The 18998-nt window shown below is 36.2% G+C and overlaps 1 protein-coding gene and 1 long non-coding RNA gene across 2 annotated transcripts; both read left to right on the top strand.

Moving 5' to 3' along the window:
* Window positions 1-553: 553 nt before the first annotated feature.
* nfkbib (nuclear factor of kappa light polypeptide gene enhancer in B-cells inhibitor, beta) lies at window positions 554-5250 on the top strand. The gene is made up of 6 exons (XM_058774744.1): window positions 554-1408; window positions 1500-1617; window positions 2086-2290; window positions 2394-2482; window positions 2967-3203; window positions 3286-5250. The coding sequence occupies exons 1-6, from the start codon at window positions 921-923 to the stop codon at window positions 3328-3330; spliced, it is 1182 nt and encodes a 393-aa protein (XP_058630727.1). The 5' UTR covers window positions 554-920; the 3' UTR covers window positions 3331-5250.
* Window positions 5251-8725: 3475 nt separating this feature from the next.
* On the top strand, window positions 8726-18907 carry LOC131540198 (uncharacterized). Its single transcript, XR_009271209.1, has 4 exons — window positions 8726-12172; window positions 12655-18361; window positions 18440-18516; window positions 18788-18907. It is a non-coding gene; the product is annotated as an uncharacterized LOC131540198 (long non-coding RNA).
* The last annotated feature ends 91 nt before the right edge of the window (window positions 18908-18998 follow it).

Genomic DNA, 18998 nt, shown 5'->3' with positions numbered 1-18998 from the left:
ATTTTATCATGTAGGCCTATTATTTAATGTAATTATTATTATTTAGTTTTATTTGCTGTTTTGATTTACGGTGTTTCCTATATGCTGTTTACCATTTTGCATTAAAATGCTTAAAATTAAATAATGGTGGGGTGGTAAATTTAATTGCTACAAGTTTTTATAAGTCTATGTTTTCTAATATAGTATTACAACTTGTCCTGGGAGTAAAGTGGTTTGACAACAACACTCTTTATACTTGACACTAATTTCTAGTTAGAATTTTTAACTACTGTCATTGTAGCAGACAAAAATAAAACATTCCAATCTCTCCTATTGTTATCTGGATATTATTATTTTAACTCACCCAAGCTGAATAAGATGGAATACAAAAGAAACAATTAAAAGACGATTCAAATGGCTACGCCTTTTATGTGCCTTGTTTTTTTTATGCCAGCTCAAATTAATAGCCACTTGAAATTCCCCCAACAAACGCAACGCGTTGGAATTCCCAAAGAAACTAATGTAAGAAACAATTAATTATGAGTGCGACGCATGCGCGCTCTGAGCCTTGCGCATGCGCAGTTCCGCACGGTGTCTAGTTACGAGAGTGGCATTGGGAATTCCCCAGGAAAACACCTACGCAGCCACACGGCCTTTTCTGGACAAACTGGGCAACAGCAATCCGCTCACAAGGTGAGCAATTTGTAGTTTTATAATGCTCCGGACATGGAGGGAATCTGAGGCTTGTGCCACAGCGCTTGCCGCTGTTGTTTGGGAATTTGTCCAGAAAGAGCTCATCTTGTTCCCCTAAAAACATCAACAACCCTCAGACGGAATCCATCTGGATAGAAGCGAAAACGGCGCAACAGATAGTTGTTTGTCAGGAAAGGCAGTTTCTCTTGTTACAGCTGACATCGTTTAAACGGCGCATTCATATTTATATGGAGGGGACGCAAGATATTCACGGCGAATCCCGGAGACAGAATGCACGGCCTGGACCGAGCTACGCTATGGAGAAAAGGGGCGCCGTGGACTCTGTCCCGGAAGACTGGTGTGACAGCGGGCTAGACTCCTTAAGCGGGGTCGGACTCGGTTTTGAGGTTCCCTACGGTACGTACACCGAGGCCGAACAGATGTGGACACCTGGTCGGTCTGTGTCTGACATACCTGACCTCCCTCCGTCGGACGAGCCCGACAACAGTACCGTGGATTGTGTGTCGATTGGCGGCGGAGAGAGGCTCGACTCTGCCATAGGGGACTCGATTAATGAGGATGCTGTGGTGGGGTGCCTCTCCGACGGGATCGGCACCATGATCCTGGGCGAGCCTGCAGGTACAGACAGACTGGCGGTTTCAAACACTGAGGAGGGTCGGCAGGGAAGGGAAGAGCTCTTCAACACGCTCAACTTTCTGTCAGAGGACGGTGACACGTAAGTATATGTAGTTTTCCATTATCTGTACATGTGAACAATTTGGAAGGCTATTAGATTTAGGTTGTAAACATTTCCTCTTGTCTCACAGGGTACTTCATTTGGCGCTAATTCATGAGCAGTGGGGTGTTGTTCAGTGCCTGCTTGAAGAAATTGGGGTGGACAACACCTGGATACCTTACCTGGACGTCCAAAATGACCTGGGTCAGGTAAATGTACAACAGTGTTGCCAGATCCCTCTAGAAAAGCAAACAACCTGCTCTGACAAGCCAGCACCTGTGGATCAAGAAGAATTGCTGTACTTCCAGTGATTTATTGTTGCATAAAACACTGCATATTTAAATGAACCAATACATTTCATCCTACTGTTGAAGTCACCATAAAAGCAAACTTTCCAATTCATATTTTTATATTGCAGTGTTTATCATTAATGATTTTTGCATTTCTGTAATTTATATATAATTTTTTTGAATCACTAACAACTTTCACGTACAACTCAAATTTTCTCATGCATATAAACCTATAGGGAAACAGAAACCAAGCCCTAGCAAACCCTAATACACAATTGTACTCATTGTTGTAATGCAAACCGCAACTGACCAAACAAACAAGCCCTGATAGCAACACTAGTGGCAACCTATCTCTAATTTTTCCACCCTCCCTCCTCCTTTGCTCAGACCGCTCTACATTTAGCAGTCATCGTAGACCAGAGTGAGTGTATTCGGGCACTGTTGTGGAGTGGAGCCAGTGCGGAGATCCAAGAGAGGGGTGGACACACACCTTTACACCTGGCTGTCAGAGAGCTTCGCTCAGAGTGTGTGAGAGAGCTGACCAGCTGCTCACGGACCCCACCGGTGCACCTGAACATTACCAATTATGCAGGTACAAACTTAAGCAAATGTACTTCACTCTGAATAATACGATTATTTTTTATATATCTATGTTTTGCATCCTGTCCCTTTCTCTGTCCGGCCGTCTCTTTAAGGTGTGAGTGCGCTGCACCTGGCTGTACATAGGGGCAATTGCGAGATCATCAAAATGCTGTTGGAGGCAGGAGCAGATGTAAATCAGCGGGTGAGAAGCTATATTTTGATTTAAATAAGGGTTATTGTAGCTGTAACTAAAACTGAAACTAAAATGAAAACCAGTAAAACGTTTGAGTTACTTGGGGAAAAAAAACCCAAAACATTAATTGAATTAAAAAATATTGTTTCACCTAGTTGCCAAGGTAACATTTCTCATTTTAATTTAGTTTAAATTGATGTACTAAAATAACTCAAAGTAACAAAAAAAGATGGACATATTAAAAACCAGTAAAATGACAAAATTACTAACGATTTAACAAAAATTTAAAACAAAATATAAAAATGTTAAAATGATTCAAAATGTTAATAAAAACTATAATAGTACCTCAACGATGCAATAAATATATGATAAATATAAAACCATATTTTTATTAAAGAACATAGGGTTCTTCTCCAGTTCTATCATAATTAATTTGAGTGTTAAATTTATTACAGTTTTTTTTTTTTTTAAATCATTAACTTTGGTTTTGTAGGATTTGGGGTCAGGTCGGTCTCCATTGCACTGGGCGGTGGAAAGTCAGAGGTCAGAGGTAGTGGAGTTATTATTGAGCGCTGGTGCATTGGTGAATCAGAGCTCATATGCAGGCCACACCCCGTTCTACTGTGCCCTTTACCGTCCCAACAAAGTGGTGCAGGCCCTACTTAGTGCCCATGGGGCCACATACACACAGGACGATGAGGAAGAGGAGGAGTACCGAGAGAGTGAGGAGGTTAGAGCCAAATCCACACACATTGACTAACAGAATGCTTACCGGACGGCTTCAGTACTTATTATTTCTCTGTTTGTCACAGGAGGAGTTTGACGATGTCATCATAAATGGACAGCGAGTGCTGTAGCTGCAAACATGGACACCACTCTGCCATTAGACCCTTTGAACTCCAGCTGAACGGCTGTGGTGTCTGATTGAATTGGTGGAGGCTATTATGTGTGTCTGTGTGTGTGTGTATTTTGTTTTAAAGGTACAGTATGATGTCAGTATGCTGGTTTTGGTTCAGGCTGATGGGAGTGTGCAGCTAGATACTGTTAGTCATGGAGGATCTAAGTTATTTAAGCCTGACATCACGCAAAGCCTTTTAAAGCTATAACAATGGAGGCAGCTTTTAATTGAGTGAAACCTCTCATTGGCTCATCTCATGTACATTATAATATAGGGATAGTTCACCTAAAGATGAATATGCTGTCGTACCCTTATGGTGGTTCAAGGCTGTATGACTTTTTCTTCTGAGGAATAAAAAGAAAATGTCTTAAATTTGTGAAAAAAAGTGTTTTATGTGCACACATTAAAATTAGTGGAGTTGAATGTTGTTTAGGCAACATATCCTATATGGTACCTTTAGGTAAAATGTCTTCCACAGAAGAAACAAAGTCATTTAGTTTTGGAATGACATAAGGGTGAATAAATGATTTTAATTTTGGGTGAATTATCTCTTTAAGAACCAAATTCCCTAGAAGATACCAAACCACGTACATTGTGTGTCCCACTAGTGAGTAGATTCATTATTTCCACAATAGTTGCTTTCTTTCTATTTTTAAAATTAAATTATTAGCCAGATTTAGCTGAAGAAATCTTGAAGAGAAGTTGAATGGTTTTTAATAAACTTGTTGACTTACTATTACTGCTACACCAACTATTGGTTGTTTATTGAGTGAAGTGTCACCGTTTTCATGGTGACCTCTCAATATTTTTTTTTTTTTTTTTACAGTGGATGTTTTTCTTTTCCTATCATGGGTCTTGGGGTGAATATGATAGACAGGTGGATATGCAGTCGGTCAGACAGAGATAAAAAGTATTTAGAGCGCTGGCTCAAAAAAATGGGTGAAATTACAGACAACAGAATTCTACAATACAAATGGCAACTCAAACCTTTGAATTGGATGCAAAGAAATAGAATTAGAGCTAAATTTCATACTTCAGACTACAAACCGCTTATGGTCACACCGGCATATGATTTGAACTGTGAAGCATCTTAACAAACATTCCAAATTATATTAAACATGACAACACAACACTTTTTTTTTTGTCTTATTGAAACATTAAAAACATTTTTTTAAAGATATTACAATATAAAATTATATGTCAATTATAACAGAAAAGAGATTTGATTTAACTGGTTCTGTCTGACTGTTTTGTTTTCAATTGTTATGAAAGTGGAGATTGATCTCTTCACTAATGTGGGGGCATTATGGTTGTGGACATTTACAATCACTTATTTATAGGCCCATTTCAAATTTTCAGTTTGTTGGAGTGAACAAGAATATTATTCAGTGATGATAATGATTGGTTCCCTCTGTTGGTAATATAGAGACTCCTTTGGAAGTCAGGGCTCCTGATCTACTTTGTACTTGTCCTCTGTGAGTTGACTGTATACTGTTGAGCAGAGTAAGATTGTCCTGTTTTAAATGACAAGGTTAATGGTTGTTCATCATTTGAGAATATATCATTAGTTTGACCTTATGCTTAAGGAAACAAAGCCACAGTAACAGCTCGGGGTAGATGTAAGACAAGAACAAGAGAGGAAGGAGCAACATTTAGGGATTAATGAAACAAGTGTAGCCATGTCTTAAAAGTTAAGAGGTACAGTTAATTGTAGGGGAAGATGGAATTGCATTTGAATGTTTCTAATCCATGTAAAATGAAACGGAGTGACAGATCGTTCCTCTCATCTGTACATATTTCTGTTTACTTGGTGATGGGTGAAATGACTGAAGAGTTCTTAGAAATCATTCAAATGAACAATAAACAATAATGACAAGAAGGCTTGTTTTATTTACATGTTCATAATCACTCAAATACACACTTTTCTCATGATGTAGCTGCATCTTATGTCTTATTTACACTCTAAAAAAAAAGGTTCTCCAGGGGTTCTTCAGCAGTTCTTTGGGAGGCTGAGGTGCTATATGTGACCCTGGACCACAAAACCAGTCTTACGTCGCTGGGGTATATTTGTAGCTAGGGGTGTGCGATATGACGATTTTTGATCGTGGACGATATGTCTCCACGATCTGCTTTTGAAGAAATATCGTAGTATCGCACATTCTATCAGCTGCAGTTCTTATTCCTCCGTCTCAATATACTGTACATTATTCGGATCTGCTTTAAAGCCTTGCCGGTTAAATGTTTTATTCACGCGTCGGTCTGACGTGCGCTTTTTCTGAGCCCGTACACCCGAAGCGCGCGTGCTAAAGCCTGTCAAAAAGCGCCTGATTGCTGAACTAAGTTATCTTGTGCACTAATACTCTCAAAACACACAAGGTTTATGTATAGACTCCATTGCTTATGTCTAAAATGAGTAAGTAAACAGCTGAGAGAAAACGGATGCCTGCCTCTGTATATTAGATGCGTGCATGTCTTAAAGGGGCAGTACTGAACATGCTGCCGACTGTCATTAAAGGGATAGTTCACCTTAAAATTTTATTTCTGTCATTATTTACTAACTCACATGTTGTCCCAAACCTGTATTAATTTTTTTCTTGTGCTGAACACAAAAGAAGATATTTTGAAGAATGTGGGTAACCAAATAGTATCTGGTCCACATTGACTTTTGATAGAAGGGGAAAAAAAATACTATGGAATAAGTCACTGGGGACCAGCAACTGTTTGGTTTTCCATGTTCCTCAAAATAGCATTTATGTTCAGTAGAAGAAACTCTTTCAGGTTTAAAGAAACTTTTGAGTGAGTAAATGATGGTATAAATATAAAACTTTTTATTTTGGGGTTAATTATTCCTTCAATGTTAATAAAACACCAAAACACAAAGAGAAAAATCACTCACAACGTTAATACAGTTGATTTAATAGGAATCAATCTATATAGTGTTTTATTTTTATATTTGTTGATTCAATTTCTCGAATGCTCCTGCTAAATACACCTATTGTACCTGAAAATAAAACACTGTTTTATTTATATAGTATGTGTATTTGTAATGTGTATCTTTGTTCTCATTTTTTAATAACAAAGATAAAATAATGACAAAGATTTTTATCTTCGCCCACTTTGGCCTAAATATCCGCCATTCTTTTTTAAAATTTTTGTTACCTTGAAAGGTTTTGTCTTTATAATAGGGAAATTAGTTTGGCTGTAATGCTCAGACAACTTGCAAAATAGTAAAAGCAACATGACAAAGAATCGTGATAAAATCGCGAATCGTGATTTTTCTTAAAAATATCGTGATATTATATTTTTGCCATATCGTCCACCCCTATTTGTAGCAATAGCCAAAAATACATTGTATGGGTCAAAATTATAGATTTTTCTTTTATGCCAAAAATCATTAGGATATTAAGTAAAGATCAAGTTCCATGAAGAGATTTTGTACATTTCTTACCGTAAATGTATCAACTTAATTTTTGATTAGTAATATGCATTGCTAAGAACTTCATTTGGACAAATTTAAAGGCTATTTTCTCAATATTTAGATTTTTTTTTGCCCCCTCAGATTCCAGATTTTCAGAGCTTATTTATTCAGCTTTCAGATTATGTATAAATCTCAATTTTGAAAAATTGACACTTAAGACTTAAGTTTTGTCATCCAGGGTCACATATAGCTAGCCTGACTACGTCAGACTTCGTACTTCCACTCAATTTCAGTTAGCTTCTGTACTCAGCGAAGTAGCAGAGTTTGGTATTACCAGGCTAACATATAGCACCTGGTACTGTATAAAGAACCTGTCAAGCCTCAGAATGGTTCTTCAGCGGTTCTTTGGGGTGGTTAAGGTGCTATATAGCACCACTGCCGTTTATAAAGAAGCCATTAAGTTTTTAAACTGTGTTTGCACTTGGATGGGATTAATGCAGAACACAAATTCCAAGTATGGGTTACCATACTTGCCCACACCTCACTTCATAATACTCCAAATTAAATTAAACTTAATTTACTAATTATAGATTATTATCAGATTATAATTTATAATATATATATACACAAACGCACACAATCTTTTTTTTAACAATTTAATGAACACACAAAATAAAATGTCTCTGTAACTCATTTACACATACCATATAAATGTAAAATCACTAAAGAGTTAAAGCTCTGTTGTTGAATTATCCACAAGTTTTTTTCCCCCTCATATTTCAGAACCATCACCTATCCACCTTTTTCTTGCCGTAAAAATTGGGCGTGGCCATTTGTAAATTCTATGGGTCTAGCTTATGCGGTCTCATCCGCGTCCAGCTAATTTTAGCTGTACAAAACAGTTCATTGTGCTGCTTGATATTGAAAATTTGTGTGTCTTACAATATTATTTTAATGTATTATCTTAATTATGAATACACTGGTTTGTAGTGCAAACAGTTTTACCGTTTACTGCACGTTGTTATGAAATCACTTTGTAGGCGGATCGGCTGTTTGCATGGTTCCTCGACAAAAAGCCAATAGGATTTTTTCATAGGCTTTTGGATTATCGCAAAAAATAAGCTCTGTGTTCAATCATAGTTCATGAAACTTACACGTAACTTTGATGAATTTTGAAGCCTAAATAAAAGCGCCAGAACTGAAAAGCTAAACTTAAGCTATAAATGAACTACACCACGGTCGCTCGCCTTCAACGTCACCACCAGCCCGCTCCTGACAACTGTTTCAAACTTATTTTTAACGTTCAGTGAAAAGTATTTACTCTGTATATGAATATAATCCACGCTACATGAACCTTTTCATATAAACTGGAATAAATACAAAACTGGAGCCAAACTGAAATGAGACATTAGTAATAAATAGTTTAGTGAATAAATGAAAGAATCGTGATAAAATCGCGAATCGTGATTTTTCTTAAAAATATCGTGATATTATATTTTTGCCATATCGTCCACCCCTATTTGTAGCAATAGCCAAAAATACATTGTATGGGTCAAAATTATAGATTTTTCTTTTATGCCAAAAATCATTAGGATATTAAGTAAAGATCAAGTTCCATGAAGAGATTTTGTACATTTCTTACCGTAAATGTATCAACTTAATTTTTGATTAGTAATATGCATTGCTAAGAACTTCATTTGGACAAATTTAAAGGCTATTTTCTCAATATTTAGATTTTTTGCCCCTCAGATTCCAGATTTTCAGAGCTTATTTATTCAGCTTTCAGATTATGTATAAATCTCAATTTTGAAAAATTGACACTTAAGACTTAAGTTTTGTCATCCAGGGTCACATATAGCTAGCCTGACTACGCCAGACTTCGTACTTCCACTCAATTTCAGTTAGCTTCTGTACTCAGCTAAGTAGCAGAGTTTGGTATTACCAGGCTAACATATAGCACCTGGTACTGTATAAAGAACCTGTCAAGCCTCAGAATGGTTCTTCAGCGGTTCTTTGGGGTGGTTAAGGTGCTATATAGCACCACTGCCGTTTATAAAGAAGCCATTAAGTTTTTAAACTGTGTTTGCACTTGGATGGGATTAATGCAGAACACAAATTCCAAGTATGGGTTACCATACTTGCCCACACCTCACTTCATAATACTCCAAATTAAATTAAACTTAATTTACTAATTATAGATTATTATCAGATTATAATTTATAATATATATATACACAAACGCACACAATCTTTTTTTTAACAATTTAATGAACACACAAAATAAAATGTCTCTGTAACTCATTTACACATACCATATAAATGTAAAATCACTAAAGAGTTAAAGCTCTGTTGTTGAATTATCCACAAGTTTTTTTCCCCCTCATATTTCAGAACCATCACCTATCCACCTTTTTCTTGCCGTAAAAATTGGGCGTGGCCATTTGTAAATTCTATGGGTCTAGCTTGCGGTCTCATCCGCGTCCAGCTAATTTTAGCTGTACAAAACAGTTCATTGTGCTGCTTGATATTGAAAATTTGTGTGTCTTACAATATTATTTTAATGTATTATCTTAATTATGAATACACTGGTTTGTAGTGCAAACAGTTTTACCGTTTACTGCGTTGTTATGAAATCACTTTGTAGGCGGATCGGCTGTTTGCATGGTTCCTCGACAAAAGCCAATAGGATTTTTTCATAGGCTTTTGGATTATCGCAAAAAATAAGCTCTGTGTTCAATCATAGTTCATGAAACTTACACGTAACTTTGATGAATTTTGAAGCCTAAATAAAAGCGCCAGAACTGAAAAGCTAAACTTAAGCTATAAATGAACTACACCACGGTCGCTCGCCTTCAACGTCACCACCAGCCCGCTCCTGACAACTGTTTCAAACTTATTTTTAACGTTCAGTGAAAAGTATTTACTCTGTATATGAATATAATCCACGCTACATGAACCTTTTCATATAAACTGGAATAAATACAAAACTGGAGCCAAACTGAAATGAGACATTAGTAATAAATAGTTTAGTGAATAAATGAAATAATCTTAACTAAAGGACATTTAAAGCACGTATTTCTGTACATTTCGAAATAAGGGCTTGTCATATGACACACAGCAGCCACAATACCACTGTATAACTGATATAGGCTTATGTATTATTATTTTTTTATTCAAAATATTCCCAAAATATATCATGAAATATCTCGATTCTCAAATATGTGTAAGTAAATGCATTTTGCACCTTTATAGATTATGTTAGTTGATCTATAATGGGCGATAGGCAAAGTAGCCTTAAGTACCAGATGTCATACCATAAAATGAGTGTCACACCATAAACATATAATACGACTGACTTTGTATTTTATGTGGATTTAATAAAAACATTGTAAGTTACTACCCAGCAAACACGTTAATGTGGGGCCCACATGGGTTTCACATGGCCTACAGGGGTACAGAGTGGGCATGGGCTCAAAATGGGCATCTTATCTGGGGCCCACTTGGGTGGCCCAGCTAGGACCCACACGGGTGAAACCAGGTGGGCATCTTATCTGGGGCCCACTTGGGTGACTCAGCTAAGACCCACATGGGTGAACAGGTGGGCATCTTATCTGGGGCCCACTTGGGTGAACCCAGGTGGGCTCCCCATGTGGTTCCCAGTTGGGTAATTAATGGGAAATGTGTGCATGGGCTCAAAATGGGCTACACATGGGACCCTATTTGTTTTATCAAATATACAAGTGCAAACATAATTATTCCCATGGGGTGATTACATATGTATATATATATGCACATATGTGTCTTTAAAATGATTTTTGTTGTTGTTTTGACACTTGGACTACTATTATCAAAATAAAAAAAAATCCCCCTCCTTTTTTTTATTACAGTCTATGATTCCAACACTCATTCTACCCAATTTTCCACTGACATTTAGCCCAAAAAAATGCAGCCACTTTAATTGTGCTGACAACTCGAGATCTCCCAAGTTCCATCGAGATCCCATTCCCCACGACATCAAACTACCGCGAGATGCAGCCCTGCCTCGATCTGCATGCAGTGTGGATCCCGCGAGATTTCATTCAGCAATTCCTATCCCCCACGCAGCACACGCTGCATCGCGCCGACGCCAGTGTTGCCAACTTAGCAATTTTGTTGCTAAATTTAGCAACTTTTCACACTACCCTAGCAACTTTTTCTTCCAAAAGCACCTAGCAACAAATTTAGCTATTTTTAAAATTTATTTGGCAACTTTTAGCAACTTTTGATAAGTGATTTAAACGATAAAAAGGCAAACAATTTCCATCTAAATTACACAAAACGAGGAAACTAAAGATGCCTAGCAGTACACACATCACACGAATTAGGTTAGCTGCTATTTGCAATTGTTCAATTTAATAATAATTGTTCATTTATGATACACCTTAGCTTGTACCTGCGATTGTTGATCAGTTAGTAGACTGTAAAAAACAAATATCTAGAAAAATGGAAAAGGTACTAGTAATTTTTCAGGACATTATGTGTTATCCATTATCCGTTGTAACCCTGTAACCTGAAAACACAAAATACAATGCGTAATTTAAAATGCAGGTAAAAAAAACAACAACAAAAAAAAAAAACACATGAAAAATCAATACAGAAAATTCCTTCACATTAACATAGTAGATTGTGCCCTACTTTTACAGACTTTACTTAAAGTGTAACACACTAACTACTAATACACTGCTTAAAACTATAACTGTTCAGAATGTGTAGTTTTACTGGTTTACTAGCTAATAAAAAAAACAACAACTTAAATTGTAATTGTTCAAAAATGTGTAAATGTTCAATAATTCAATGTTGTATTTAAAAATACATTTAAATTTTTTAATATTATATTACGTTATATTATTTTACAAACAAATCTAAATTAACTATATATATTTTTGCTGCGATTTGATGCAGTTTTGTCAGCAATGTCATTTAGCAACTTTTAGCAACAGATCGACCTTCCTTTAGCAACTTCCCCTGAAAATTAGTTGGCAACACTGGCCGACGCCATTATACTCACTGACTGCTTTGCTGTAATTTTCGAGAGAAGACGTTTGCTGTCAGTGTAACCAAGGTAAGAATTGGAGCATGTAGAAAATGTAGAGCATGTAATTACATTGTTTACATGTACATGTACATGTTAACCGAAACATAGTTTGGCTTTTGTCACGTTAGAATTTAGACCTCATACTCAGATCGCGCCATATTTTTCCTCTTATTTCTGGCGCCAATGTCTAACGTTAAACGATAATGCTGTATTGGTGTTCCCTACGCCCTCTAAAACTAAAAAAACACTAAAAAAGATGTTGGTGCAGTGGAGCAGAAACTGGCAGACCCCACCTTCCAGAAACAAGTGGTATGTTCTAACTCTAACATAACCATTTAGCAGCTTCATATGGCTGAACGTTAACGTTTTTGCACCTAAGTTACAGTACTGTGCAGAAGTCTTAGGCCACCATTTTGTTTGTTTCATTTTTTTAATACTGCCTATAAATTAGCTGTATTTTCTTGTTGTATTCTAATAAACTCTGAGATAATCATTATACCATTTCCAAAACAACAAATGTAATGGTGGCCTAACACATTTTCACAGTACTGTAGCTGTTTTGCTATAGAGAATGTTTTTGTAGCACAGGCAACACAATTGTAGTACAAGTATAAAACATCTGTTACAGAGGTAACTGCATTGGAATTATGGAAGTGTTCCATAGGAGTTGTGAGTAATAGACTTGTATGGACTTGATACACACAGTAGATTTGGGGGGAAATGTAATTGCAATTATTCGGGGTTAATTTTTTGTGTTGTCTCCCAATAATAATAATCTTGTTTTCCATTAGGTTGCTGTGGTGGCAGAAATTGGAGGCAGTACTGTGGATGAAGCCACGAGAAGAATGAGGGCCTTCCTTTTGGACCACCCCTTATCAAGAGAGTTCAATTTTGTTGGCCGGCATGGAAAGTGAGAGTTTCGGGGGCTCAAACTGCTTGAGGTTGTATAAGGTATGTTTACTTGCTGTTGGATTATTAACTTTCATGTGCAAACAGAGGTTATTTGGTAGAGTTGAGTTTGTTCTTCATAAATCAGTGGAATCAAATCAGTTTGATTGAATGCAAATAATTGTCCATATTTGGACAAGCAATACCCCAAATTATGAGAATATGAACCAGGTGTACTGCTTATTTTAGTGATAAGTAACTGTTCATTTGTGGTGAAGCGATCACAAAAAGAGTTTAAAATAAATAACATTCAAACTTTATTAAAGACAAGTACACTAATACAAGTGAAGTGATAATAAAATAAGAACAAATGAAGACATCAGATGCAAAAAACGTCAGAAATTTTCAGGCTCTTATGTTTATGTTCAGTTATTTCACTGTAATGGCAATGAATTGAATGATGACCTATATTTGCCTGATAAAAATTATAATTTTTTAAAGAGAATTTCAGATGCACATATTTTGACATTTGTGATTAAATGAGACAAATAAAATTTTTGTGTGAACTATGCCTTTAAATGTTGCCCTGTGCCCTCGTTTACACAGAAATCATTTATGATAGAATATTATATCCGATACCATTATTGTACATCCTGAAAAAATTAAAAATGGAGATGACTGCTTATTTATTGCAAGGGCTTAAATATGGAATTTAATCTAACTTTAATGCTTTTGATGTGCTTTACAGGAAGCTTGAAATAAATTCTCTTAACCAAATTACCAGAAAAGAGGCAGAAAAGTCAGCGTCAAAGTGGCTCATCGGTGACGGGAGGAAACCGCTCTGCGAAGTCACGTAGTAGAGAGCAAGATAGGTAAGTCTTAAGATATTCGTGATTATTAAATGGAAATACAATCTTTAAAAAGACAAGAATCGTCTGTTTTAACTGTGAAAAAGTGGCACAGTGGTTGATTAATTGTTGTCTTTTCAAAGGGAGAGCGAGGACAGAGGTGTGAGGAGCTGCACGGTTGGATTGTTTGTTTGTGAAATAATGTATTTTACAGTTTTCAGATATGTGTATACAAATGATACAAGTTATTCCAAATAATGTTTGGCAGGAGCTTCACTTTAACTTTTTTTTTAAGATGCTTATGTTTTATAAAGTTGTAAATACACAAGTTATAATGGTCATGTTCAAATTATTCCAACGAAACCTTGTTTAAAGCATGCAGAATACAAGTTATGAAGATTTTTTTTATACAAGAAATAAAGTTTTTCAGGAGCTTAAAATTAACTTTTTTTATATACTTGTTTTATAAAGTTGTAAATGTACAAGTTATAATAGTAATGTTTAAATTATTCCAAATAAACTTTGCTTAAAAGCATGAACTACTGGTTTCTGTTAATTGAATGCCTTTAGCATTTTAGTAGCATTTTTTAAATGTATTGTTTGTATTTAGGGGTGTACTGTAAAATAAGGTAACCCAAACAGACAAATGTTAGCCTATGTGTATACTTGTTGTGACCCATAAGAGACCTACATAAGACCTAGCTGGGTCCCATCTCTAACCCATGTAGGCAGGCTCATGTAGGCACCAAATGGGAGCTACCTGGTTAACCCGTATGGGCCCTATATGGAGCCCATCAAGGGCCCATCTTCAGCCCATCTGGGCTAACCCATGTTGGGCCACCATGGAAACTGAGGACAAAATTAGCTGGGTCCCAGTTGGGTAGCCCAGATGGGCCCAAGATATCGGCCCAGTTGCAACCCTTATGGGCCCCACATGGATGTGTTGGCTGGGTAATTACGTTAGCCCATAACACTTTCATTATACAAAAAGAGCAAAGAACGTTTACATTATCAAAGAACGTTTTCGCTTCAGTCCAGCGGGTTCAAGCACTCTCAAAAACTTGCATGATAATCTCTAAAGCTGTTTACACTGTGAAATTAATATCTTACTTACATTCGTACATCTTCACTTTGTTGTTTCTGAGGAGAGAATTCAGTCAGAGAGCGCGCGCAGTGACGAAATAGCGGCACTTCGGCCATGACTCATCTGAACGCTTCTGATTGGACCATGCATTCATAAGCTCAACAGAATCGTATGTGATTGGTTATAATGCGCAGTGCTTTACAAACTTGTGTGTCTCTGGCTCTGTGCCAGCCAGCGAACACAGATTTGAATTTAACAGCTGTTTTTCTTTTTATATAGTTTACAGGACAAACTGCGCATTTCACCCAAAATTGTTTGGTGTGATATGATTCCAAATTTAGGGGGGCCAAGCTTGTTGTAGCTTGCACTGGCCCCCCTCTCATCAGCAGCAACATGTATATAAACCACGTGGTATTAAAGAGACAACTCGCACAATGGGTCCAAGTAAAGTTGTTTACAAATGTGTCAGCTGCAATAATTTAAGATATTAGAAGACATGTTTGTCGTAAGAGTTTTATAGTAACAATATAGCATATCAACATGATGATGTAGTTGTTTATATTTTTAGCTTCACTGCAAGGCAAGTTTATTTATATACCAAATTTCATACACAATGGTAATTAAGTGCTTTACTTAAGAATGGACAGTAAGGGCAGTGACTGTAACATCGAGCGTATTTTGCAGTATTAAAAACTTATTTATACCAATTTCATCAGGCTCTGAAAATTCTTCAAAAAGAACACAAAGAATGGCCTTCTCAGTTGCCATAGTTGCAACTCTTGCGTCATCAGAACAGGGTGTTCAACGCAGCACCGTTTCCGTTTAAAAAACGTTTTGCAATGTTTAGACGGGGCTGAACGCAGCCATGACTAGACCAGTCAATGCACATGCGCAGTAAGCATGTTATGACTCCGCATACACATTGGCTGGTCTAGCCTGAAAAATAAACTTTTTAAACGCTATTTGTGCATAAGAAACAACATTCATGTGGCAATTAATTTCAGATTTTTGTTGGTGATGTGACATATGTAATTTAATTGGGAGTTCAGCAAGCAGTTTTTGAGATTTCAGGATTCCCCCATTCATTAAGATAGGACTTGTATGAGCTGCCTGGAGGCGTTACAAATATGGCCGCCGAGTGAAGAGACTTTCCTCGAAAGGGAGTTTGTTTGAAAATGATTTATTTTAATTTTAATTTTTTATGATTTAATTAATTGTCAGCTTTTCATTAATTTCACAACCCCCCTGCACATGGGCGTCGCTAGGCCATTTTTAGGGGGGCTTTAGCACCTTTCTGCGCGTTCTTCAATCCACAGACTGCGGTGGCGCAGAGGTGTGTGTTTATCGATAGATTGTTATAATATCTACATCTATGCAGTTCTTTGTCATAAATACAGTTTACAAAAAGTCATGGGAGAGCAATCGGTTTCCAATCTACTGTAAAGTTTTCGCTGCATTCACCACTCATCACACCACAGCTGTTTCCTTCAGCGAAAGCCCTTAACACATATGAACGCATACTTTATAAAACGATCACGTTATTGCTATTTTCATTTGGAAATTTAGCTTTCAATATAGAACATAATATTACAGTGCATGTGGCATTAACTACCATACAGTTATGCATAGAAATGATTAAAGACAGTGACCGACAGCCCTCAGTCAGTGCACTCATTTTAATTGCTTGTTAATTTTTTGTACAAATTTTCAATCAATTTTTTTGTAAATATTTATTTATTTTTTTGTTATTATACCCTCATTGGGGGCTGAGCCCCCCTAAAATGAAAATCCTAGAATCGTCCCTGTCCCTGCAGTTCCTTTACGAACCCTAGTTTCGGAAACCTTGATGCACTTCATGTTGTACATTACAATGAATGGAACAAGTTTTCTTACTCTTTGCATTTGTTTTACATCATTATGGTACAAGATAATGTTATTTAAATCAATGTGATAAACGAGTTAAATCGAAAGTAATCTAAAAGTAATCTGATTATATTACCTAAAATTTGTAATGTAACGGATTACATTACTGACTACAATTTTTGTCATGTAATCTGGAATCAGTGACGGATTACAATTTGTAAGTAATCTACCCAGCTCTGTTTATAACATCATATTGTTTTACAACAACATTTAAGTGATGTGCGCTCCTAAACTTTTCTCAGAATGACATTTGCTTTGATTCACGATGTGGAGCAGGCAAAGTCATAGAGGTTACAATTATCAACAAGACACCTAAAGTAAGTGTTATATCTCATTTACAATGCTTCTTGTAACATCATATTGACAAATCAAACCATTGTAAACTCCCCAGATTTAAAATGGTAATATAAGTCATTGGTACGTGCATGTCTCGTGACCAAATATCATATCATATCATGAAGCTTGTACAGTGAGTTATTTTGATGTGTCGATTTACTGGGTTTGAGTGCTATTTTTGAATATTCATTTGAAAAAACTCAAACTCAATGAGTGAGTTTTTTTTTTTTAAGTGATTTTGTCACCTCACAAGATATGACACATGACTTACATAAGCTACTTTTAACAAGTTTTTGTGGGTGCCTTTTTTAAGAATGTGTTTTGTGTTCATCAAAAGTGAGTTATATGGGTTTGGAATGACATTTTTGAGTAAATTATTCCTCTGTTGTTACAGATGGTTCATGCTGGAATAATTGAAAAATCAAAAAGAAATGTGTTTGCGTATAAAACCATCAGTACATTGTCAAGTTGGATGAAAAGAGCTCTTGTTAACATTTTTAGGACACATAACAGACATGGGTAAGCCACATTTCCATATTTAAGATTATTGATTGTCATGCATAACTTTTTGATCATTAATATTTGACTATATTTTAATACATGCGAATAATTCTACTCATTCCTGCAGGTTCCGCGCTTATAATGCGATGACTGTGTCATTTGCACATACTTTTGAGTCTTGCCTATTTAAAGTGAAAGAGAACTCAATTCAGTAGCCTACTAGCGCGCTCAGATCACAATAAACTGTGACAGCTTAATTATTAAGGGAGTTTGCAAATATGTTATTGATTTAATACAATAGTTTAATAAAAAAGAAGTTAATATTAAAGGTAATATATTACTTGCGTTGAATTTGACATAGATGATGACATAACCTACTTTTAATAAAATTTGAAAAATGCCATTGCAAATGTAAAAAAAAAAAAAAAATGCCCCTGTAAATCACTTTAAGGAGTCAAATATCACTTTTTTTTTATTATTGATCAGAAGGTGCTCCTAAAAAGAAAAAGTAAGTGTAGAGCCCTGTGTAATAGTATATTAGATCCGTGCATAAGGTCTTCTGCACCTACCTATCGTCTGTCTGTCTGTCATTACGGTCTATTTATACAGTGAAGACTATTTAGTGTTATTTTACAGTTGAATAGATTATTCAGTTTCTGTAGTTATTCAGTACCTATATATTATAGTTAGAACTAAATGAAAAAAAAATAAAGTACTGTTAATTTCATTTGTATCTTGTTACTGTTTTTGTTTGTGCTATTGCTTGTCATTTATTTATTTGTTCTGATTTTATTACTTACTATTAACTTGTCTTTTTAGTTAAAATCAATTCAATTCTGAGTTTGATTGCACATGATTCTTGGTCCATGGGAAATAGACATGCCACCACAGCTGGAAAAAATCCTAGAGGAAACACTGGTAATGGATGTTAAAAAAAGAAATTGGGTAAGAGCATCCACCATGTTAGTTAAACTAATGAGGTTATTTTGTTTAAAGGCCTACAGTTGGAAGCAGCTATTCTGCTCTTGCCTGCTCTGTTCAAGGAGGACCCGGGGTTGCTGTTTGAAGTTGAGGTGAGCAGTTGACTACAGTGCGTGAAACACAATCTAATCAAAACACTACACTTATTGCACATTTTGTTATTCAGATGATTTCAATGCAAACATTCGTTTTTTGTTTGTTGGTCTACACAAACTATGCTATCAAATTGAAGAAAATTTTTGTTCATTTTCAGTTCATGGCCAAAAGTATTTGAGCAGTTGTATGACAGTAGTTAAAATTAATTTAACTCATAAGGTTTACATTGCAAATAAATATGAGAAGATGGTTAATGCTCTCCCCCAGGGCCATTCTCAGACCAGCCCATCCCAACACCTAAGATGAAGCTTAAAGGCTGTAGGGAGGGTCATCTCGTGCAGTATGACCACATTGTGCTCACTTTGGATGGACAGTTAATCACAGAGGAGAGCGAGGACATCTCAACGACACTGGGACTTTATAAAGTATAGTTCTTTATAAAGTAAAGAACTAATGTAGGCCTAAGACTGTAGGCGAA

Source organism: Onychostoma macrolepis, chromosome 05 (genome assembly GCF_012432095.1).
Source record: "Onychostoma macrolepis isolate SWU-2019 chromosome 05, ASM1243209v1, whole genome shotgun sequence".
NCBI classification, from domain to species: Eukaryota; Metazoa; Chordata; class Actinopteri; order Cypriniformes; family Cyprinidae; genus Onychostoma; species Onychostoma macrolepis.
This window is presented reverse-complemented; position numbering and strand designations above follow the sequence as displayed.